Source organism: Battus philenor, unplaced genomic scaffold (genome assembly GCF_028537555.1).
Source record: "Battus philenor isolate CCGP_79_NKW_IND1 unplaced genomic scaffold, ilBatPhil1.0.hap1 SCAF_12, whole genome shotgun sequence".
Taxonomy (NCBI): domain Eukaryota; kingdom Metazoa; phylum Arthropoda; class Insecta; order Lepidoptera; family Papilionidae; genus Battus; species Battus philenor.
The window spans coordinates 695129-719891 of NW_027181674.1; the positions used below are offsets into that span (position 1 = coordinate 695129).

General features: G+C 37.3%; 1 protein-coding gene across 1 annotated transcript in view; it reads left to right on the forward strand.

Moving 5' to 3' along the window:
* Positions 1–24763, forward strand: part of LOC137932973 (apoptosis-resistant E3 ubiquitin protein ligase 1) — a 51867-nt gene that overhangs the window by 26366 nt on the left and 738 nt on the right. The window contains exons 3-15 of the mRNA XM_068776668.1: positions 11489–11697; positions 12660–12799; positions 13146–13286; positions 15956–16064; positions 16994–17223; positions 17737–17914; positions 18480–18676; positions 19509–19670; positions 20524–20701; positions 21310–21455; positions 21533–21676; positions 23106–23276; positions 23752–23904. Coding sequence (XP_068632769.1) covers positions 11489–11697; positions 12660–12799; positions 13146–13286; positions 15956–16064; positions 16994–17223; positions 17737–17914; positions 18480–18676; positions 19509–19670; positions 20524–20701; positions 21310–21455; positions 21533–21676; positions 23106–23276; positions 23752–23904 — 2158 coding nt within the window. The remainder of the gene's footprint in view (positions 1–11488; positions 11698–12659; positions 12800–13145; positions 13287–15955; positions 16065–16993; positions 17224–17736; positions 17915–18479; positions 18677–19508; positions 19671–20523; positions 20702–21309; positions 21456–21532; positions 21677–23105; positions 23277–23751; positions 23905–24763) is intronic.

Consider the following 24763-nt stretch of genomic DNA (forward strand, 5'->3'; position numbering starts at 1 on the left):
GTGGTACCACGGGTGGGTTGGTCTCCCATGGGCCTGTATTGTTTAGTGCGCACGTGACAAATTTAATAATAACCATATATATATATATATATATAAATATGGTTGTGTGTAGGTAGACAAAAGGTATAAAGATATCTATAACCTAAATATAAAAAGATGGCAAAGGAAAATATATATCACAGATATTTCAGGTTGGCACGAGTGACTGAATTACGTGGAATATAGAATTTAGCTTCTGTCCTTGGCTAAAAGTCAAGGTCGAAGATCGAATATCTGATTAGTGATTTTGTACGTACGACATTTTCATATTTTGATACTTTACTTTTTAAATTTAAATAAAAAATTAGTTTATTTAAAAAAATAGCGGACCTCTTTAGGGTATTTACAATGTACCGTGAAACAGATTTTTAATATAGTTCCGCAAAACATCATTGGACTACCATTTAATAAAATTTAAAATGCATATTAATATAAAATTTATGGTAAAGGCTTATTATTCAATAGATGAATATTTAAATGACAAAAATCCTTGGCAGTGATGTAGCCTGATTATTTTGATTTCATTCAGGCTATATCTATAAGTGTATATGTACAAATCTGTATTGTTAAATATGTGTTGTTGTGGAGTTTCTTCCTGCTTCTTCTCCACAACTATAACACCTTACGAAGCAGAGTAGAGTCAAAAATAAAATAGATTAAAAAAAGTTGTCGATCTATAGTTCTCTTAAAAGTTCCAATGTTGAATAAATGAATTTTATCTTTTATTTTTTATTTATATTTAAAGAATTTATAAAATCATCTAAGTATGTACAAAATATGATTTATATTGTCAACTTATGTATAGTATTTATACGAGGTAATTAAACAAAAAATCTTCAGATATAATAAATAACATAATGATAATATAGTAAGCAGAAGATAGTATATATATATAAATATATTTAAAATTCGAATTACGTACATAACATATTAAAATTAATTATTGTTTACAAAATATTAATTATTATTTGTCAGCAAATAAGGTTTACATTGAAGGAAGCGGACATCACTCGTTTTACAGCGAACACTATATATATTCATATATATATATATATATGAATATATATATATATATATATATATATGAATATATATATATATATATATATATATGAATATATATATATATATATATATATGAATATATATATATATATATATATAATGAATTGATTAACGTGTTGATAGGAGCAAAGCTTTTTACACAAAACACATATCTGAACTTATATCGTATATCCTATATCAATGCTGGTAATAAATTAAAAAAAAATAACTATATATATTTTAATATTAACGGTGTATTTAAATCGATACATCGTACAATGTATTATAAATTGAATGCATAAATATTTATTTGAAATTTCAATCGAAGATTCACGGAACTCTTATAGATACTCTCTCTCTCTCCTTGACATTTATTATTCCCATCTGATGGGGGGGGTAGACCCCCCCATTCATACACTTCTTCGTTTTACGTTTCCACTTCACCATCCATTCATCTAGTTTTCGGTCTGGATGTTGGGATTGGATGCGACGCTGCCTAACTACTCTGGGGTCCTCTTTACGTGTCAAAATCAACGTAGTCTGGTTTCTTGAGGTTTATCTAGGCGATGTCACGTACGCCTAGACTACCTCGAACGTATTCTTTGCGAATTTTGTCGATTCTCGTCACTTCGCACATCCACCGAAAACAACAAACAAGACCAAAGTCTATCGTTTGCTCGCAGGGTGGTAAGCAATGCAATAAAAAATAATAAAACAAAATAGGAAAACTTGAACCAAAATGCACATATAAAACACATGTAAAAGAAAAAAGTCTAATCTAAACAAATCTGTAACATCAAAAGATAATGATAGAAATGTAAGAATAAAATAAAGATTAGAAATAAAATTGTACCTAGCCACCTAAGAGTAAAAAAGATGAGGAAAAGGAAGGCGATGAAAGCAAGAAGGAATGAAAGAACAAAAAAATAGCAAGATATTGTGAAGGATAACAGGAAAGAATAAAAGAAATTGAAAAGAATGAAAGTGAGTGTAGAATAAAGATAAAACCATGAAAAAATTATTTGTAAATAAAGTCCCTGTCCCAAACAAAACAGGGGTACGAGAAGCTCCCAATAGCGGGGGCCATAAAAAAAGAAAAAAAAATCAAGACCAAAGACAACAAATTTACTTATATATTACTAGTTACGTTTAAAGAAAAAAAAAGCTAAGAACAAAGGTCGACTTATTTCTTAATTTTTTTGAATGTCGAATGTTTTTTTTTTTGAATATGGAACGTAAGTTTTTGCATGTCATCATTTCGCACAGTTCACGCGGCTCTGTATTAAATTTAATTATTCATGACATTTACTTTAGATTCATAAATGTAATGTAAAACCTAAAGAGGTCGCAGTTTATGTGAACACATTGAAATTCTATTTCGCTTGCATAACCCCGCACGCCTCGCTGCCGGTCGACTTGAAATTCGTTTTTAAAATTGACCTGACCCGAATAGCGGCGGGCGTGGAGTCGACCCGCGACATTATACATCAACCTGTACCGAATTCTTATAAATTATACCCGCTCCATTTATTTTTGGCATTACTTGATTTTTTTTTAATTTAGTGCATTATTAATAAATCATTCAGAATTATAGATATTGAAGTCATGGTTTGTTTTATCAGATATTGGTCGTCCATTGTAAGGCATAGGGTTTCGCCAAAAATTGCCAAGATGACCGGTCCCTGCGACCTTGATTAAACTATAAATGATAAAAAGAAGGTCAAACAGCTCTATTGAAGCAACTCTTCGAATCCTAGACCAAGACTTTTCAGGAAGTAACCTTCAGAAATAAAGATAGGTAGAAATATAGGAGATAGATAGAAAGAGGCTACAAAAAATTCTTTAAGGCAGAAGTATATATATAAGTCATTCAGGATTATAGATATTGAAGTTATGCTTTAATTTGTCAGATATTACACGCCCACTGTGAGGCATAGGGCTCCGCCACAAATTGCCAAGGTGACCGGTTCCCGCGATCTTGATTAAACTATAAACGATAAAAAGAAGGTCAAAGAACTCTATAGAAGCAACTCTTCGAGTCCTAGAACAAGGCTTTTCAGGAATTAACCTTCAGAAATAAAGATAGATGGAAATATAAGAGATATATAGAAAGAGGCTACAAAGAATGAGAAAGAATTATTTAAAGCAGAAGGTACTGACCAGGTATATTCTAATATAAAATAATTAAATTAATTGTAAGATATCTTAGGACTTATAGGACATAACTTGTCAGATATAAAGTGAAAACAACACTTTTGTGAATATGAGCTTATTGGGTATGCCAGATTTTAAATAGGTCACGCGGTAAGAAAATAAATAAAGAAATACGCGCTTTCGTAGGCTGCGAGCATTATCCACGTCATCGGTGCTCGCCGCCTACGCATACGACAGCGCTTTGCACCCGACCTCGTTCACGGCAACTTTAAATGACGTGGAGTAACACGTTTGCCAGATTAATCTAGCTCAAGAAACTTAAGTTTGTAAATTTCAAGGAAAAAATTTCAAGCCTCTGACAAAGATTGCGTCTCATAATCTTAACACTGTCATATAGTGGGGTGCGTTACCCTTTTTTTTTTGTTTCGGTGGGGGAAATCTTCCGGTATTCAAGATGCCCTGATAAGAAGAGGACAGGGGTATGTGGGATTCCTACCCACTAAAACCTCCCCCGGTGGTCGCCCTCTGCGCTATACGGGGGACCGCGGTATCTCCCTGTCAGGGATCGCCACGCGGTCTTCCCTCGCGCCGTGCTATTTTTTGATAGCCCGTCCCGAGGTATGCGTGGATACGCTACCCCCGAAACCCTCGTGGTGCTATCACGATGGTTCGAGACCACGTCGAACCATCGTCCGTCTCAGAGTCGCCGAAGGGGGTGTTTTACCCACGCCATGTCTACCGGCACGTGGTCGTCACTCAAATACCTTTCGGTCCCCCACTTTAGACGAATAATTGCTCGAGCTACGTCGGTGACCTTCTTCAGCGGATCTCCTCATTAATTAAGAAAACGACCAATATTTAGCCACTTCCGCACATGCAGTGGTAGTCGTGGAACAAAGTGCACCGCCCGCCAGCCTGCTGATAAATGCGTATGCGGCAAACAATGCGAATTACACAACTGCCACCGTTAAATCACTCAACACGTGTTTCACCCCTCCACGGGGCATCTTCAGGAGTTATGTTAAACCGATTAGTGCCAAAAACAGAGTTGACTCTGTAGTGCACTTTGTTGCACGATTACCACTGCATGTGCGAAAGTGGCTAAATATTGGTCCTTTTCTTACTTGGGATGGACTTCCGCAAGGTAACGCCTGATTCCATTAAAGATCTCCTCATTTACGATTGAATCTCACAGCGAACCTTCGAGCATAGCCCTCTCCATTGCTCTCTGGGTGACCTTGAGATTTCTTATAAGGCCCATGACTACGTCTCGGAATCGTATGTCATCGTTGCTCAAAGTTCGATATAAGCTAACTACATGAGTTCACTGAAAGAAATCCGATGAAGCGTGTACCCATTTGTGATTCCTTTGTGATGAAACCTAATCCTTTTTGAAGATATCGATAAATGGTGATAAACTGCAGAAAGGCAAAATTAATATGATTTATGCAAGAAGTTTGAAAAGCAGAAAGGCAGAACTAATGTGATTTATGCAAGTTGGAAGAAGACGTTTGTAAATATCAATAGAAGGGATGTGGTCTTTCATCATAAAAGTTGTAATCAGAAACTCTACAAGAATGAAGTTTTTCTGGGACGTGATGATACATCCATCGGGTAACCTTGTCCTTGGGTCTTCAGATATCTTCCTTTTTTGGTTTTGTCACAATTCTTTAGGTAATTAAAAAAAAATTGTCACGTTTTTGTGATATGAAGCCTTAAAATTTCCACAGTAACAGAATAATATAACTGCCTACAAAATGTTAAGAAGTCATCGAAGAATATGAGGCATCTATATTATAGTTTTTTTTTTATTAATTCTAATTTGTATCGCTAGTGGTTTTTTTTACAATATTTATTTTTCACTTTTACTAAACGCAGACAGTTGGGAGAGGGTTGCCGCTATTTGACACGGATCTTTCTTCTCTCAGCTGCGACGCACGACAGCGTTTTATATTTTTTACAATTTTTCTTACACAATTTTCTCTTACGGGTAAATACAGTTAAAATGTATACATATTAACAATAGAATTTGGAATACTTAATTATATTAGTTGGTACATTATTTTATTTCAAGTCGCTGCCCAAGCGCTACAGACCGTTAAATGCCTTGAGATTTAGGACAATGTGCCGGGCCAACTCATCAAAAGATTCTGCTGTAGATTTTTTCTTGAGAAGGTCCGGTAAGTTGAACGGAGGTATATTAAGGTTTTCACATAAGGTCACGTGGTTACGTCTTTTGGATTCGAATCGGGAGCAATGTCTGAGTAAGTGATGAAAAGTCTGTACTGTGGAGTCGTCACATGGGCAAGTCTCATTATCGATTATTTTAAAACGGTGCAGGTACTGCTTGCAGTACCCGTGCCCGCTTAGTAGTTGTGTGAGATGGAAAGATGTCTTGATGAGTTTTCTTAGTTTGTTTATGTCTATATTATGTTTGTATTATTATTATTATTATGTCTATATTATAGTTTAAACGTAAAAATATAGAAAAATATGTCACAAAATTTCATAAAATATACGAAAGAACCTCTTCAACGTATGTATAATAGTAATATTGTCGCGACAGCCTTTGTACGTGGAGTTTTTTTTCCCCGGCGCATTTCCTTTTGAGGTCCACGCTGCTGCGGACCGGGACAGGGTCCCTTTGTTCGCGTCTCAAAGCGCTATCCCAGCGACATGTTTGAGATGAATAAAGCAGTCCATTCACGCAACGAGCGCTGCGAGATATAACCATGCACAATGTCGAAGACAATAAATGCAGATGTACATTAAAACTAAATAATAATTTATGTATGATATTTAATTAAATGACCTTGTGAATTGTATTATGTTAATTTAATTTTAAAAATTAGATATCCGCCAAATTATTTTGTTGTTTACGCAGAACCTAGAGCAGAGTTCTCCAAACTTTTTTGTGTCGTAGACCCCTTGCCATGTTTTTCCGTGTTGGGTAGACCCCGTTCTAATTATATATATACATATATATATATATATATAAATACATATATATATATATACATAATCAGAATGGCCTCTGTTTTGGGGACCTCTCGTTCCAGTCTTATTTATGTGGGAACCGCTATTTTATATTCTATATTAAATTTTTCACTTTCTTTTATTATTTTTATTCTTTTCTATTCCTCACAATATTAATCTTTCAGTCTCTTTTCATAATTTATTCAATATTTCTCTTCTTCTCTTTAAACCTTTCATCCAACCTCAATTACTGCAGTTAGGTCTAATTACTATTTATAATATCACAGATTTTATTTTCGTTTTTCTCTTATACATACGAGTATATCACAGTTCTTAGTGTATATAGTCAACGAATTTATAAACCATATAAGTTTACAAAAGTAAAAGTTGTTTTTTTTATTAAAATAAAAACAAGACATCTGTTATGTTAGGTCAGTGAATAGACAGCTTTATGTGCTTGTTGTATCAGAGGCGTAGACAAAGACTCTCGCGGCACCGGAGGACGTGTGAGGACTCACTCCGTAATAGAGATGAAAGCAAACACGTGAAGAATAGTGTGTGCTCAAGAAAATATTTCATGAAATTTCATTCTGAATATTAAGGAACACGAAACTAATGAAAAGGGTTGCCAGTTAAGTATTTTGACAACCGTAGATCGTAAGTACAATTGTTAACACTTTTCTTGATAATGTATCTGTAGAGATACATTAGAATAAAAAAAATAGTGGCATCAATTTTGAACGCAAAGTAATCATTTTTATGTGAATGTTTAGGTAATTTATTTTCGAACGCTTGTTCAGTTTATCTGTTGGCATCGTTGGGTCTTAAAAGTCAAGTGGTATGATTATTAATGTAATATTAAAATAAATCTGTCAAGTTAAGGGTTAACAAAAAATACTGTTGTATAAGAAATATCGTTAAGAAGAAAACTTCGAAAGGTTGATTTAATTGATATAGGTTGTTTTGTTTTAGCCCAGGCCTTCTTAAACTATGGGTCGCGACCCTAAATAAGGTCGCGTGGCAAAATTCTGCGGTCGAAGGATTTTAATGTCAAACTAATATAAATACAATTTTATAATTTTTTGTGCAATTATAAATTTTAGATTATTGTATGTTTCAAAACGAATTCTAAAACTATATATTTTCATATGTATATGTATATTGTTACCGAGTAAATAAATCATCAAAAAATGTATATTTTTTTATATTTGTATGGGGTCGTTAAGAAACTCGCAATCATAAATGGGGTCGTAAATGACAAAAGTTTAAGAAGCCCTGTTTCAGCCCTAAGACGCGCACTGTAAGGAATAGGCCTGTCTATAACATTTGTCAAGCGTCTGTTTGTCAAAAGCTGTAATATCATTTAACTCAGTCTAAACCAGAGTTCCCCAAACTTTTTTGTGTCGTAGGTTGACCCCTTGCCATGTTTTTCCGCCTTGAGTAGACCCCCTACTTACCTTATATTGATTTTCTGTAAATTTCTAACTGTAGTGAAGTTTAGTGTTAAAAACTTAAAGTAAAAACAATCTCCTCGGCTAATGATGTCCAGTCTGTTTATTTTTTTCGTTAGGAGATTGGTAACAGCGGTGAACCCCCTTTCCACTAGGTTAAAAATGTGAAATTTTTATTATCCTTTCCACGATGGAAAGGAAATTAAAAATTTCCTCGCTATATTCCATATACATATAACATATATAATAATTTTTTTACTTCATAGGTACTTTTATAAATAATGTAAATATTTTGATATTATAAGATAGTATGATCTAAGTAAATAGGTACTATCAGTATATGTGTTGAGTTCCACTATCGTGGACCCCCATTTTCATTTCATGGACCCCCAATTTTTTTTCACTGACGTAGACCCCTTGCCGGTTGTCATAGACCCCTAGGGGTCGATATAGACCACTTTGGGAATCACTGTCCTAAATCATTATGAAGGATGTTTCGTGTCTCAAACGCGTCAAGTCTCGATTGGTCGATGTCATACTGCATTGGTTCTTCGCTACTTTTTTTTGACAAGACTTCGACTCATATCGTTCCACAAACAGCGTAGTCGACTAATTTGGCTCCGTGCTACTTCTGGCTATTCAGCAAACTCAAAAGACCAACGTGAACACCGTTTGGACACGTTTACTTACTTACTCCGCTGGCTCAGTGACCCAAAGTGGGTCTTGGCCTCCGAAGCGAGAGACTTCCACTTTCCTCTATCTTGCACCATCGTATGCCATTGGTTGACATTCAATTCACGCAAGTCTGTCTCAACGCGATCGATCCAGCGATACCTGGGTCTACCCACTGGTCTTCGACCCCTCAGGTAGCATACCTGGAAAAACCGAGGACACGATTGAGGAGATAAAAATCGAATCAAATATGAAGGATATACAGGAAAAAAATCTATTCTGAATGTTTCGAAAACTAGAAAAAGCATTGGAAAAAGTGCGTTTTATCAGCTGTTGATTACTTTGAAAGGTGATGAAATAGATTTGGAAGAATAAATAAAGAATTTACATTTCATGAACAAATTAATTTTACTTTTTGATCACACTATTTTGTTTAATAATTAACACCTTAGGCGACATGTTTATCTTTTTGTCACACAGTGTCTGGAACACTGTATTCAAAATTATACACTTGTTTCTACTTAGTAAACGCATCGTGTATCCTTTAGGAACATGTTTTCTATACATCTATTACACAAAATTGAAAGCCCTGGCCTGTAGCATTATCCGGCGTAAATGGTCTGGAAATTAGATGATTTTACAAAAATTTTGTAGACTTTTGAATTTTAGTATAATGTTTCTCGGTCAAAAGGCAAGTTATCAATAAAACCATTCATATATTTTCGTATTTTTATTTTATGAAATATCTTTATTATGGCACTGGAAAAGACTAAATAGTAAAAAATAAGTAAGAAAAGGACCAATATTTAGCCACTTCCGCTCCAAAAGTTTCCGATTAGTACCAAACTATCGGTGTAACATAACTCCTGAAGATGCCCCGTGGAGGGGTGAAATACGTGTTGAGAGTGATTTAACGGTGATAGTTGTGTAATTCACACTGTTTGCCGCATACGCATTTATCAGCGGGCTGGTGGGCGGTGCACTTTGTTGCACGACTACCACTGCATGTGCGGAAGTGGCTAAATATTGGTCCTTTTCTTACTTAGGACGGACTTCCACAAGGTAACGACTGATTCCATTAAATAAGTAAAAAAATAATTATAACTGAACTTATAAAAATTATCCAATCATTGAAACAACTTTTACAAAAAGGTAGCTTCACAAATAGAACATTTTATTACAACTTGGGAAGCTTTTAATAATTGAACCTTTTAGTTTATATTTCGAGTTTAATTTAATTTTTCTAAATTTTTCTCGCTGTATACGACATATTTTTATCCCTAGGGAGGTCTAGAGGAGTGGGTTGTCGAAAGGTGTGGGCGCCCCCTTTGTAACAAGACGTCGAGAGTGGAAATTTTATCCTTCTTATTCAGTTACATCTGTATGTTTATATTTTTAACTTGAACGGGTGTAACAAAGATCCTTTTTATATTTCTATTTTTATATTAAATATTGCTTGAGAATGTGATAAAAGTATATTTTTAACTTGAGTTCAAATTTTGTTTTATATAGTACATTTGTATACAACATTCAATTATTATGCTATTTAAAGACAAAACGATGTAATACTTACTTTAACACACATTTTAACTGGATAATCTGCCAATGATGTACTAGAATTAAATATTCTGTAATTTTAAATAAAGAACATAAATATATATTAGGGGGATCGGAAAATAATGTCGTTTTCTTAAGTTAAATTCACACAACTACATTTAGAACAAGTTTTTATCTCTAATTAACAATATATTCACCTTAGTTATTAACAACCTTTTGCCGTCTGGTATACTAAATCAATGCTGGAGCGGTAACAAATCGGTTTTTCTGTAAAATATGTCCATAGAAACGACATTACTTTCCAGTCCCCCTAATACATATTTGTTGTTTATATTACCATTTAATATTTTTACTACTGATATACACAAGTGTTTATATACAGAGTGATTTATAGATGTAAAAGCTATAAAGGGTTGAATATTCCGTTTGCCATCAATAAATATGTGACTAAGAAAGGGACTAATATAGGTACTTCCGCTATGCAGCAGTAGTCGTGCAATGAAGTTCACCGCCCGCCAGTCCGCCGATAAATGCGTGTGCGGCAAAGACCAAGTGTTTGGCACTGGTCGGTGTAACTCCTTCTGAGGATGCCCTGTGGAGGAGTAAAACACTTGTGAAGTAAATTAACGGTGGAAGTTGTGTTTTGCATTGTTTACCGCCGGGCTGGCGGGCGGTGCACTTAATTGCACGACTACTGCTGCATAGCGGATGTAGTTATATATTAGTCTCTTTCTTACTTAGCATGGACTTTCGAAAGGTAACGCTTGAATCTATTGGAAATAAATATGTGGTACATCGTCGTCGTTTCAACCCATAGATGCCTTGCAGTGGGCGGACATAGGCCTCCACCAAAGATATCTATGGGTAATGACCATTGTCAGGTTGGCGATCCCAATGTGGTATTATGGTACGCAAGAACGCTGCTGCCTATCCTCTGGAAACTCATTCGTGAGTAGTGGCAATCCTGTATTACTAATACAAGTGTAAGTTATACGATTGTACCAGGAACTGAACACGTGACCTACGATCGCAAGTTCCAGTCCTCTACCGCTGGACCATATGTTATAAGCTAGTGTTCATGTGTTGTGGTCCTATATAAAAATCAATGGTTTCCGAAATAAAAAACAACGTAATAATAACATAGTTAAAAAAAGTGGTTTCAAAATTCTGATTACTACGTTATAAAATCTCCTTCAGACTTTGTACAGAAGCTTGTAGAATTCCAATAAAAAAATTTATAAAAAAAATTTATAGTGATATATAGGTCGATTACAAATACATATGTCTCGAGCTTTTAAGCCTATAATTAATCATCCTGTACAATAACCATTGTGCATGTCTTCCTGGAATTTAAATCACATTTATAAATCAAAAGCCGTAGTTCTCACCTACTAATCTAGTAGAGATAAATTAAAAAAAAAAACTATTTTTTTAACAAAGTTTAAAATAAGATGAAAAAATATGCACAAAATGCAATTTTAATTGCGTGTGTGTGTATGTGAAATATTTCAATTTAGAAAACCATCTAATCTCATAGTTCTAAATATCATATCATTGGGATATTAACAAGCTAATCTGTGTTTGTATGTTCCCAGACTCCTCAGTCTTGATGTCTCGTCCTTGGAAGATGTGTATTGGTTGGAGGACTCCACGGCGAGACACGTGCTCGACCCCAAGGACTTCGGTACCTGGTCAGCAGCGCGTCAAAGCCTACCCACCGGCAAGGAGGCGCTCCAGACCCTTAAAGCAGACCTTTGGAGCGCTGTGGTCAAGAACAGCAAGCATCAGGATGCGTGGACTTGGGGTGAGATCTTTGTCATTCTACATTCAGCCACTGCTGGAGAACACTCTTCGTTTGTGCTAGTCTGTTCTCTTCTTAGCCGAGGACCTTGAATATCTAATTGATTTAGGCGTTATTTTGCGGAAGTCCATCCTAAGTAAGAAAATGACCAATATATAGCTGCTTCCGCCATGCCAACATGTGTTCCACTTAATGTCACTCTGTGTTTGGCACTAATCGGTGTAACATTACTCCTGAGGATGCCCCGTGGAAGGGTGAAATACGTGTTGAGCGATTTAACGGTGGTAGTTGTGTTTCGCATTGTTTACCGCACGCGCATTTATCAGCGGGCTGACGGGCGGTGCACTTTGTTGCACGGCTACTGCTGCATGGCAGAAACAGCTATATATTGGTCCTTTTCTGACCTTGAAGTTGATAAAGATTTCCAGACGCTGTATAGCGAAGGTATATCTGTAAAGATAGACCTTTCATTACACTTATAATATGTTTACGAAAACCCAAAGGCGACCACGTGCAGGTAGACTGGGCGTGGGTAGCAGCCCACTAGGTGGGCCGAAGACATAGTTAAGGGCGCAGGAAGTCTAGATGCGTAAGATCAGTCATTGTGACGATCTGATACCACCAGTCTTGCTGTGTACGTCTCTTTTAAATATTGCCACGATGTCCGGACTTGCGCTGCTCAAATCCAGCGACTTATCTAGATCTTAACTATATCATGGACCAACGTGGGGCTTGGAGAGAGAGGGAGAAGTTACTCTCGCCTCTTCTACCTCTGGGCTCCAACGGTCATGGCGGTTGCATGAGCGATGTGTTCTGACGAGAATTCTTCAAGCTAGGTTGGCGATATTGATTCATTCGCTTATCTTCTCATTTCTGATTTCACAGAGAAGCTCAGAGCATTTACCTCTGCATGATCCATAATGGGAAATAAAATGAAATTTTTACGCATTGATTCATTTTCCCAGGGGGTATGCTGGTCGTTTCGGTGTCAGTGTGCGGGTTGGTGACCTTGGCTGCCATGACTCAACCCTCCCTAGCGCCGGAGGCCAAGCACTCCCTTCTGCAGTACGTCACTGGGAAGTACTTACACCCACCTAGCTGCAAGGTAAGCTTCCTCATATTAATACTGATGGAACACATACTTTCTCACAGGAAAATAAAGAACTGTTATCATATTACAGCAGACAAAATCAGTTAGTAAACTAGACAATATATTCGAAATGTTACAATTTCCAGAAAGACTGAAGATATTGGTTTTAAAAAGAAAATGGAAAGATCCAACCATAACTGGATTTATTCCTTAGCTGCTGTTTTAGTGGAAGTTGTCTAGCAATTACATCTCAACTCCTTGTATTGTATTTAGTTTCTGTCATAACTTTGTAAGCGATTGTGAAAAATTTGTAGCATTAGCATCTTTCAATCAGTGTATAAGAGTACTATCACGGCAACAGGTCGAGTGGGGTTGGCAGGAGCCGCAGCCCGTGGGCGAGACGATGTGCTTCACAATACTGTGCTACCAGCGCAACGGGCAGCCCTACCCCATCTGCGACACAGACGAACTCACCGTCAGCATCACGCACGGCACCAGAAAGGTGGATTGCGTTTCTTCTATCAATCTCCTTTGTGTTCTTTTTTAATTCAATTTCTTTTGTTTCAACTTCACATCGACCTTGTGGTTTATTTACAACATCACAACTGTCGTTTTTGTTTCCTTGTCATCAACCTTTTTGCTTTCAACTTACGTAGAGCTTATTTTTAAATTGACATCAACCTATTTGTTTTTCAGCTTCACGTCAATCTCTCTTGTTTCCAACTACACGTCCATCTTTTTTGATTTTCAATTTCACATCAGTCGGTTTTATTTTCAACTTGATGCCAGCTTTTTTATTTCCCAACTTCACATCGATCTTTATGTTTATTTACAACTTTACAACTCGTATTTGTTTCCTTGTCATCAACTTTTTTGCTTTTAACTTCACATCAATCTCTGTTGTTTCCAACTTTACGTCCATCTTTTTTAATTTCCAACTTCACATCAGTCGGTTTTATTTTTAATTTGACATCAGCCTCTTTGTTTTCCATTTTCACATCATTTTTGTTTCTTATTTTACGTTCATCTCTTTAGGTGCAGACTTTACACCGGTAGTTTTTATTTTCAACTTGACATCGACCTATATGTTTTTTCAGCTTCACGTCAATCTCTCTTGTTTCCAATTACACGTCCATCTTTTTTGATTTCCATCTTAACATCAATCTGTTTTCGGTTTCTAAATGCATTTATTCGTTTTCAATTTTACATCAACCTTTTTTTTATTTTACAAGCTCATTTTAAACTTAACATATTTAGAGCATAAAGGTTCTAGTCAGACTACCAAAAGCATCGTGGCTCGCAATTGGATTTTTATCTGAAGATTTTAGATATTTCTCACATATGACTACAAATTGTAGATATATGCTAATGCCATGTTGGAATCAGGTTTTGCTTTTACTCTAATCTAAGAGAGTGTTACAATTTTTGTAACGTACAAAAAAACCTTTTCTTTAAGTTTTTGGGGTGAGTCAAGACAACTTATTTAAGTTTCAGATTTAAACTGCAGGCTTATTGGTGTAAAATCTTTAAAGGGGTGAATGTATAACTTATCTGAAATATGTTACGTTCATCTTTTTTATTGTAATGTGAGAGGTCTATAACATACAAAGTCTGCACAGACAGATAATATACAATAATTAATTTTATGCGGTATCAAGAATTTTAAAAACACCTTTTATTGCTATTATGTCATAAAGTTTGTTTAGTACATTATTTGACAGTAAATTAGCTATATGTTTACACAAATTTTTACAACTATAAATAATCATCCTAATAATAAAAACGAAGCGACTATATTGAATTTTTCGATATTCTATCGTAATTGTAAAATATTTTGCGAGAAAATTATGATTAAATTATTCTTCATTGGGTTATGAGTAGGACGATATATAGCTCTTTCAACGGTGTCACGCTATATTGAGTGTCTATTAACATAAAAACTACAGGATGATCTTAAAGTTGCCTTAGACTTTCTAAAATTTTTACACCACCCTATGTAACAAATATGTTTTTGTACAAAAGCGAACGGCTTAAACTCGGGTCGTGTCTTCTTTAGAATTAGAATGAACATTAACTATCAAATAGGCCCCCTATGGGGCAAGGGCCCCAATTTGGGAAACAATAACTTACACTCTAAAACAGATGGACCAGTTTTAATGATATTGGTTTTTGAATTTGTCATCATCCGGAATAACATAATAAGTACACCAATACCTCGCTTTGCGTCGGTTCGTTTTTTTTTAAGGTGTGTCGCTGCTTAATTAGTACTAATTTTCACTATACGTCGTCAGATTTTCGAGATTGCGTTGTTTTAGGTCAGTCTTTAATTTTTTGAAATTTTCTTTTTTTTTCTAAAAGATGGCAACACTTTTGTTTCTAATTGTGCTATGTCATCAAAACTCGGGGATTCCTTTTCTAAGTAAAAATAAACGCAATTTGAATACAGTTTTATTTTCACTTTGTTTAGCTAATTTTAAGAGTTCAGTTTCGATTGCATAGTGTTTCTGCTTTGTTTTAAAAGAGAATAATAAATTTATATAAATTTTAACGAGTTGTTTCTGGTTACAAAAAAAGTTAATGTTACTCCAATTTATTTATTGGCACAGTTATATTATTTTTGTTTTCTAAATGTTTACTTTGTTCAATTTCCTTTTTAAGAAGTAGTATTTTGTGACCCTGGAACCTATCTTCGATCTTTACATGGTTTGCTATAGAAAATCTTAATTCACTTTACGACGTTTCAATTTACGTCGTGTTTTTTTGGAACGTAACCACGAAGCAGAGTGAGGTATTGGTGTATATATTTATATATATATAAATAAAAATGTGTACACCCTAAACTGCCCTCTCTTTTTTCTCTCATCTCCATCCGAGAGTTGCCTGGTAGAAACCGCCTCTTGTACCTCTATATGAATAGTTTTTTTTTCTAGTTATTGTTTATGGTGTATAAAAGTGTTAATAAATGAAAAAATAACGAGTGTATTTATATCATCCTGACCAACGTAGATATTCCCAGAGTTATATGAAATAATTATTATACGATGGACCTAAAATTCCATTATAAAAGTACCGCGTTATACGAGGGACTACTGTATTAACAAAACTGATCTATTTTGTAGGGTAGAAATAAATTAGCAGTGGTAACATTTATCTCGTTTGGAATATATTCAGATATCGACGGTCATGGAGCTGGGTTCAGGAGACCCTGCGCTAGCGAACACAGCACGTGTCAAGTTCACCGTACGCACTGCGGGGCTGTACATCATCTCCATCATGATCGGTGAGCATTTTAAGGAGTACAAAGAATCAAAAAGAAGTAGCGAATTGAGAGTTCCTGTCTGTTACATATCACACTATAAATATAAAGAAAAAAAAAAACAGTCAAATAGATTCGAAAACAGATATAAATATACTTATTTTTTTAAGAACCACAGAGTAAATTAGAACATGTCGCAAGCTGTCAAACTTTTGGCGCCAAAACGTGACAGGATGTAAATTTTTTTTTAAAAATGGTTATAGTTTATTATTAAGAATTTAAATCAATAAAAATTCAGCAGTGGTAGACGAATGAGACTTGCGATTTTAGGCCGTTTCGAATCCGGGTATACAATCTTCTACACCTTATACGTTAATTATATAGTATTGTCACTCCTCATAAATAAGTTTCCAGCGACTGCAGAGGTTTCTGCGTACCATAATACCACAATGCGATCGCCGATCCGCCTGCCACGTGTGGCGATTATGGTAGAACCTCCCAATAGATATCTTTGGGGGAAGTTGGGGGAAGCCTATGCCTTGCAGGAGGCGTCAATGTGTGAAACGACAACGGTGTAAATTTTTAGATGTTAATACAGTTATAGCAGTGTGAAAAGGGGTGAGGCCAAAGGGGGGGGGGGGGGGGTTAGGAAAAAGTAACGATGATATTTAATAAATAATATGTTTATTGCACACGATATACAAAACGGACTCATAATAAGGATAGATTTAATAATAAAAAAGAACGCTCTAAAGTACTTGTTAAATAACTGAGTGTGTATAAGTATAGTAATTAAAATGAATAAAATACATTAAAAAATAATAAAATTAAAGTGTTTAAAAATTCATCGAACACATCATAAAGAATTGTATGATTAGGGCTTAGGTAAGTAAAATACCATGTGACATATTTTCTGAACAGCTCCTAAGTTTTGTGCATGATTTTTGTTACAGCTGGTGTGCAAGCTGCTGGTGGTCCGTTCAGGAAGTGGTTCGCAGCTGGGAAGCCAGCGGCGCGAAGGTCCCGAGTGGGCCGAGCGCCTGCCGCCCTCGTCTGCACCGCTGGGCGGGCGCGTGCACTGCACGTGCATCCACGCGACCAGTTCGACAATCCAGCTCCGCTTGCAACTGTCAGTATTCTCATCCTAACTTCCACACTTGACAATACAGCGCCATCTATTGACGTTGTACAAAGTTACAGCGTCACGAACGCCATATAAACTTTTTTTCCCGGTAGCTTTTAAGAACTTTTTAGCCAGAAGTTGTACGGCGCCAACACAGAGCCAAATCAGGCGAATACGGTGGTTGTGGAACGATATAAGTCGAATTTTTGGCTAAAAAGTCGCGAACAAGCAATACAATGTGACACGCGTTTGAGATACAAAACATCTTTTAAAATGGTTTGTGCCGAGCCAAATGATATGCCAACTTTGACAAATAGGCGCAAATATTAGGAGGTAGTCCAAAAATATGAATCAAAGGTTTTAGATAGTATAGTAAGAAAATACTTTATAAAATTGGATTAGTTGGAGGTTCTATCCACGCTATTGCAAACCCCGCCCGCTGCCACTTTGTACTTCATCTTTGACCTGGTTTCTTCCTCTAAAATTACGTAACAATGCTTGCATAAGCGGCGCGAAGATACATACAATTAAATATATATAAAATTATTCCAGGGTTTCTCGATCGAAATCAAGTCAGTAGACGGTGTTCTGGATCGGAAGCTGTCAGCTGCCGCTACATTCCAGTATGACGCGGTGAACCAGCGCGTCGCTGTTGAGATGTGCTTCCCGGAGCCAGGAGTCTACCGCGCCTCGATATACTACGACGGCGTCTTACTGCACAACGGCGAGTTCGACTGTATCGTACTCACCGGTCAGTTCCTTTACGTGTACAAATCCTGATATATACTCTACTATGATTATTTTTAACTCACTCTCTTTTCATCTCTTTCTCATATTTTTCTTATGTTCGTGTGAGTTTTATAAGATGTCGATTGTGTTCTTTACCACTGATTTAGTTAGATGGTTTTTTTATTGGACTGTCACTGCTGCCCAAATATCTGGGTTCCGCTGTTTTTTTTTCTCTTTTTTTCTCCTTCCACCTTTACCTGGTTGATCTCTATCTAAAGAACGGTATCTTGATACACTTGTGACGATGTTTTGATAAGTTTTTCACAAAAATATGACTCTGTCACTTCATAGCTAACACTGTACGAAACCATCACTGAAGTCCAATAATGCCCGCGTTGTACTCTGTTGACTAATTGAGAAGCAAGTTTTTTGGAACTTATTTATGACATTTCTATCTTTTAACTATTTTTGGTATACTATAAATTATTTAGATTCGATATTTGATTCATACTAGAACTTATTTGTAAAATTTCCTGAATAATCGTACTGCAATATTTGAGGAATATCTGGCGCATGTGTGTGTGTAGCTAGCGAGGCAGCGACGGTGCAGCGAGCGGTGTGCGGGCGGCGTGCGCACGCGACCTTCGAGGCGCGACTACTGGCGCCCGCGCGGGCCCGCCGCGTGCTGCTCGTCGTCAGCTCCAAGCACCTGCTCCTCAAGGACTACCTCCTCAAGTTCATACCAAAGCGCATCACCGCCTTCCGGCTCTGCCCCTCCACCAAGGTACCTCCGGATTTCATTTATTACCTACTCAAAGCCTTGATGGCGTATACACACACACACACACACACACACACACACACACACACATATATATATATATATATATATATATATATATATATATATATATCCTCTCCTTATCTACGCATATATTTAGAGTGGAAAAATGATTTTTGTAACACTATACCCGGCAGACACAAATAATGAAACAAATATCAAAGTGTTCATCTGTTTATATCGATTTAATATCTTTATAGTGCATAATAGATCAGTGTTCCTCAACATGGGGCGCACGCCCCATAAGGAGGCAATTTGTTTGTTAAGAGAGACTCTGAAAATGAACTAAAGGAGGTTGCAGTGTCGAATTAAAAAAAAAATCTAATTGTTAAATAAATATTATGTATATATATATATATATATATATATATATATGTATATTGCGAGAATTAAATATCAACTTGGTGTTTGGCGTCGTCAAAGATAAAGACAGAATATTAATTGTCAACTTATTATCTATTTCATTTTTAAGAAGCAGAAGGAAACTCCACAACAACACAACTTTTAAAAGTTTAACAATACAGATTTATACATATATATTTTATCAGAGAGATAGAGAGTGATAAGAATTTTTGAAAAGGCAGCACAAACAAAGACCGGGAAACGCTGTGCTAGATAGTCTAGAACTATTTATTCAAGCTAGATCATAACTCACTGTAAATAATCCTTAGTAGGTAGTGATGTACTGAAAAAATGAATAATTAGGTAGGTACTAGGGAGAGACTGCTGTGAAGGTAGTAGGGGATATAGGCTGATGATGATAACTTACCCACAGTTGACGCTGTTGCCGCGCACTGGTGCTGGACCGGGGGGTGAGTTCACTCTGGATGACGGCGCCCAGCCTGTACTCCGTCTAACTTCTCCTCAGCGTGACCTGCTGGCAGCCACTTTCACTCAACTCCTCATCGCCAACTGTGGTGGAGAGGACTCCTTCAAAGTAAGTCCTGGTCGTGAGGATCTTGAGGTGTTCCTTGATTAGAGGTTTGTTGTCTTAATCTTTCATGGTTTATGATTCATCGCATAGAACACCTGGTCGCTTGGACTTCAAGATTCTGGAGGAGTGACCAGGTACAACGAAGGATGTCCCACTAGATGAACAGGAAAATATGTTACGGTCCTCAAATATTTTTTGATGCAGACCGCTTGAAACTGTTTCTATATTAAATGTATGAGAGAAGTCTTTGTTCACCAGATGTCTTACGGCTATGTGCCTAAGGAGTAAAAAGTAAAATGATTTCAGTACAGACAGACAGTTTTATTAGTAGATAATGTCTAAACATAATATAACTTTGATATAAAATATAACATAAAAATCCATCGAATAATACTTGTTATACGTTGTTGTATGGGACCTAAAATACAATATGTATGGAACAAAAATTCGTTGTATGATACTTGATGTACGTTACTGTATGGGAGCTAAAATCCATTCTTGTATGATAAGAAAATTAATTTTATTATACTTGATGTACATTGTATGGGATTTGGAATCTATTCTTGTATAATACAAAATCCATTGTATGATGCTTGATATATAATACATTAGTGTATGGGACTCAAAATCAATTTTTGTATGGTACAAAATACATTGTATCATACTTGATATACGTTATTGCATCAGAATTAAAATCCATTCTTGTATGGTACAAAAATCTTCTGTATGACAATATACATTAATGTATGGGTATTGAAACTCATTCTTGTATGACACAAAAATCTATTGTATTATAATTAAAATCCAGGTATTTTGAATTCTAGTATATACATTGATACGAAGGTTTTTATTGCAGAACAAGCAGGATTTCTTCTACAGCGAGATCCGCAAGGCACACGCGCGGCATCCTCACGAGAAGCTGCCCATACGTATCCTCCGCGCCGAGCTGGTGCGTAGCAGCCTCAAGGCCACGCGTCACTTCACCGTCGCAGACTGGTGCAAGAACTTCGACATCACCTTCCAGGGAGAACAGGGTCAGACAACATATACATTTACAAATTAGAACCAAATATGATAAATTCATCACCATAACATAGATCTCCCCCCAAACATCACCACGATGATGTCTTGCGCTTTCAGATTTTTGGCACAAATCGGTGTAACATAACTCCTGAAGATGCCCCGTGGAGGGGTGAAACACGTGTTGAGTGATTTGACGGTGGCAGAGTGTGTAGTTCACATTGTTTGCCGCATGCGCATTTGTCGGCGGTCTGACGGGCGGTGCGCTTTGTTGCACGACTGCCACTGCATATGCGGAAGTGGATAAATATTGGTCTTTTTCCTACTTCAGTTACAGCGACAGTATATAGCGAGTTTCACTGGTCTGGACTATATCATCGTCATATTAAAGGGAGAGCTTACCCACACCGCGTCTATCGGCTTGTGGTTGCAAATCGAAAAAATGTTGGCCAAAATGCCCAAATGTATCCCAGTAGTGGCCATAGCCGGGGATGAGTCTTCCCCCCTCCCCTTGTGCTTTGATATATTTACCGACACTTTCAGGAAATGAGTCGACCTGATCTCGATTCATACTGGATCAGTAAAGGCACCAATGGTAACCTTCATTCGGTATCTTCTCCAGGAGTGGACTGGGGCGGCGTGAGACGCGAATGGTTCTCACTGGTGTGCGCGCAGCTGTTCGACGCTCGCTTCGGACTCTTTGTGCCCTTCCGGGACTCCCCCACCGCCCTCGTGCATCCAAACCCTGAGCGCCCACCGCACCTCAAGGTACTTCTAGCACATGTCACTTATTACATCTATAGTTCATCACCCTGTATATGTTAATGTATTGAATGATATTACAGCTGAAACACTTCGAGTTTGCCGGTAAGCTTGTGGGCAAGTGCTTATACGAATCGGCACTGGGCGGATCCTATCGGCAGCTGGTTCGCGCGCGGCTCACCAGGTCATTCCTCGCACAGATCATCGGCCTCCGCGTCCACTACAAGGTAACCACGCAAATAGATTAACTAGAGAGACAACGAGGTAAATAATCAAAGCCTATTTATAAATAGCCTAGCATAGCCTAAACATTACCATGATATTTTAGGAACGAAAGAGATGGAAGGAAGGCGACGTGTAAAAGAAGACTGGTAAGCCAGGGGAATGTAAGTTATTAAAATTGTGATAGAAAAAGGGGACAATGTAAATAAAAAAGAAGTGAAGAAAAGTAGAATTATTAAAGAATAAAAAATAACCTAAGTAAGAAAAGGACCAATATGTAGCTACTTCCGCCATGCAGCAGTAGTCGTGCAATAAAGTGCACCGCCCGCCAGCCCGCTGATAAATGCGCATGCGGCAAACTACCACCGTTAAATTCAGGAGTTGTAACATTATTCCTGAAAATTCCCCGTGGAGGGGTGAAACACGTGTTGAGTGATTTAACGGTATTTATCAGTGGGCGGTGCACTTTGTTGCACGACTACTACTGCATGTGCGGAAGTGGCTAAATATTGGTCCTTTTATTACTTAGGATGGACTTCTGCAAAATAACGCCCGATTCCATTAAATACAGATTTAAGTATCTAATTTGACTAGTATTATACAGTTTTTTTTGCTTTTTCCGATCTATGGTCTTCTCTCCTAAACCATAGAGCTCTAGCAGCTGGCGCTGCAACTTGATAATCTGCTATCCTATGCCCTTTTTGGATGTGGTCTCGTGGAGAAACTTATATCCTTCTCCATGATGAGGGACTCTTTAACATTAAGGGGTCGAAGTTCTCCGACGAAGTGAATAGGCTGCAGTTTCTCTTATCGATGGTTAAAAAGGCTTTAGCAGTACGGTACACCTGGAGTGACCACAGCGCCTGCTGCTACCAGATCGACGCCAGATAGGTAGTAGACCTATAATTAAAGATTGGCCGAAGCAGTTATTAAACGGTTTTATTTAGTTCGAACCGCACGGAATTTATTTGTTTATTTATTTGGGTCAAAATTAGAAATTGAAATTTAAGCACCTTTCCGTTGTCAGATTGATCTGAAATTTGGTACAAACATTTAATTTAGATGACAATACAATATAATAAAATCAATAACATTATAAATCTAAGATGGCCGCTGATACAAAATGGCGGATTACATATTTTTCCTTAACCCCCTCAATATGGGTATCAAATGAAAGGGCTACACTAGTAAAACACGATAATTATGTCAAAATTTAAAATTCAAGATGGACGCCGTTCCAATATGGCGGACTAGGTACATATTTTTCCACAACCACCACAATATGGGTATCAAAAAACCGTTTAACTTAAAAGTTTTTTTAATGTATTTATTTTAATATTACAAATAGATACATCGATTTTATGAAAATCTGACTATGTCGTATACTCTTCTCAAATCTATTAGTTGATGATCTATATTATATTTTTATTCCAGTATTTCGAGCAGGACGACCCCGAGCTGTACTTATCGAAGATCAAGTACGTGCTGGAAACAGACCTGGACGCGGAGGATGCGCTGGAGCTGACCTTCTCTGAGGATGTCTACGACTCCAGCGGTCGACTGCTGGAGACACGTGACCTCGTGCCAAATGGCTCCTCCATCAAGGTAATGAATTGCTGTCTCCCAGCGATACAACTTTTATTGGGGAAAGGAGGGTTGGAATTTTATGTATGTGGTCTACTCTAGAACCTCTTTTTTTCTTTTACCTCTGCTGTTGGAGGCGTCTCGTACTCCTACTCCTAACTTATTAAGACTTTATTTCTCTTAAATAATTTTTTCTAATTAATTTTAATTTGACTCTCTTCATTCGTTCCTCATATGGTCTTTCATTCTTTTATTATCTTTCATTCTACCGTTCTTCTATGTTTTCCTTTCATTCGACCATTTTTTCCCTTCCTCATACCTTAACTATTACAATTCTTGTTTTAATTTTATTTCTCACATTTACTTTAGAACCTTAAGGCCTGCCACTTCAACCTGCAAATCTTCCGGACTATGTACGATATTTTCGATCATATATGTTAAGGTAGGATAGACATTGTTAAGCATGTACCACTTAATGAAGCATTATGATGTGCAGGTGAACAACGCCACAAAGCTGCAGTACCTGGATGCCCTGGCGCAGTGGAGACTGGCAGCGCGAGTGCGTTTGGAAGTGGGCGCCTTCCTTCGCGGCCTGGCGCTACTGGTGCCAAGCAACCTGCTCGCCATCTTCGACGAGAATGAGCTGGAGGTAAGCTCCCTTCCAAGAAAGCCACCAATACCCTTTTCCGTATATAAATTAGCTTGATGATAAGATACTAAATGACTGAACTATCTGATGATGCTGGACTCTGGCAAGCGTGGGCATGGACGTTCATCCACAGCGGCAGATCTTTGGAAGACTCTGCATGTAGACCGTCTTATTGGACTCTGCATGTCAACCTGTCTTATTGGAAACCTATCGGATAATAGATGATGTATTAATAACCATTCCATTAGGATTATGAGTATTATCACTGTTTATAGTGTAGGGGCTTTGGTAAACAAAAGGGGGGGGGGGGGGTAGAAGGTGGGTAAAGCACGATCTAGTATAGTGTAAACAGAAGTACTAGTAACTGCCTAAGGTAAATGAGCGATAAAACGAAGGAGTGTGCGATTGACAAAACGCACACGAGGTTTCTGAACAAACGATTTGATCTTTGTCTACCACCACAGTCCTGTCGCAAAATACCTTAGATTGTGGGGGCAGATGTTTCAATAGTGGAGGGTAGGTTAGAAGGGGGAGGACAGTCGAAGTGGGGTTAAGAGTTCTGGTGGTAATTGGGCGGTTGCGAAGGTAAGTGGTTGGGGTGTGGATCTGCTAGTGGGCGGTTGTGAGTAGTCGCTGGCTGCGAGCAGCGCAAGACCAGCCATCGCTGTGATCTTTGGGGATGCCTATACCTTGTAGTTGACTTCCATCACCTGACATGATGATGATCTGTTTAATGGTAGAAGTTAAGTGGGGGGTAGATGCCACTATCATGGTGCAGTCTTGCGATTTCTCTTGGTTAAGGCATGGGTCATATATGTCATCCTATTCTTACTTTTTGTCTCAGCTTACCGGCACGTGA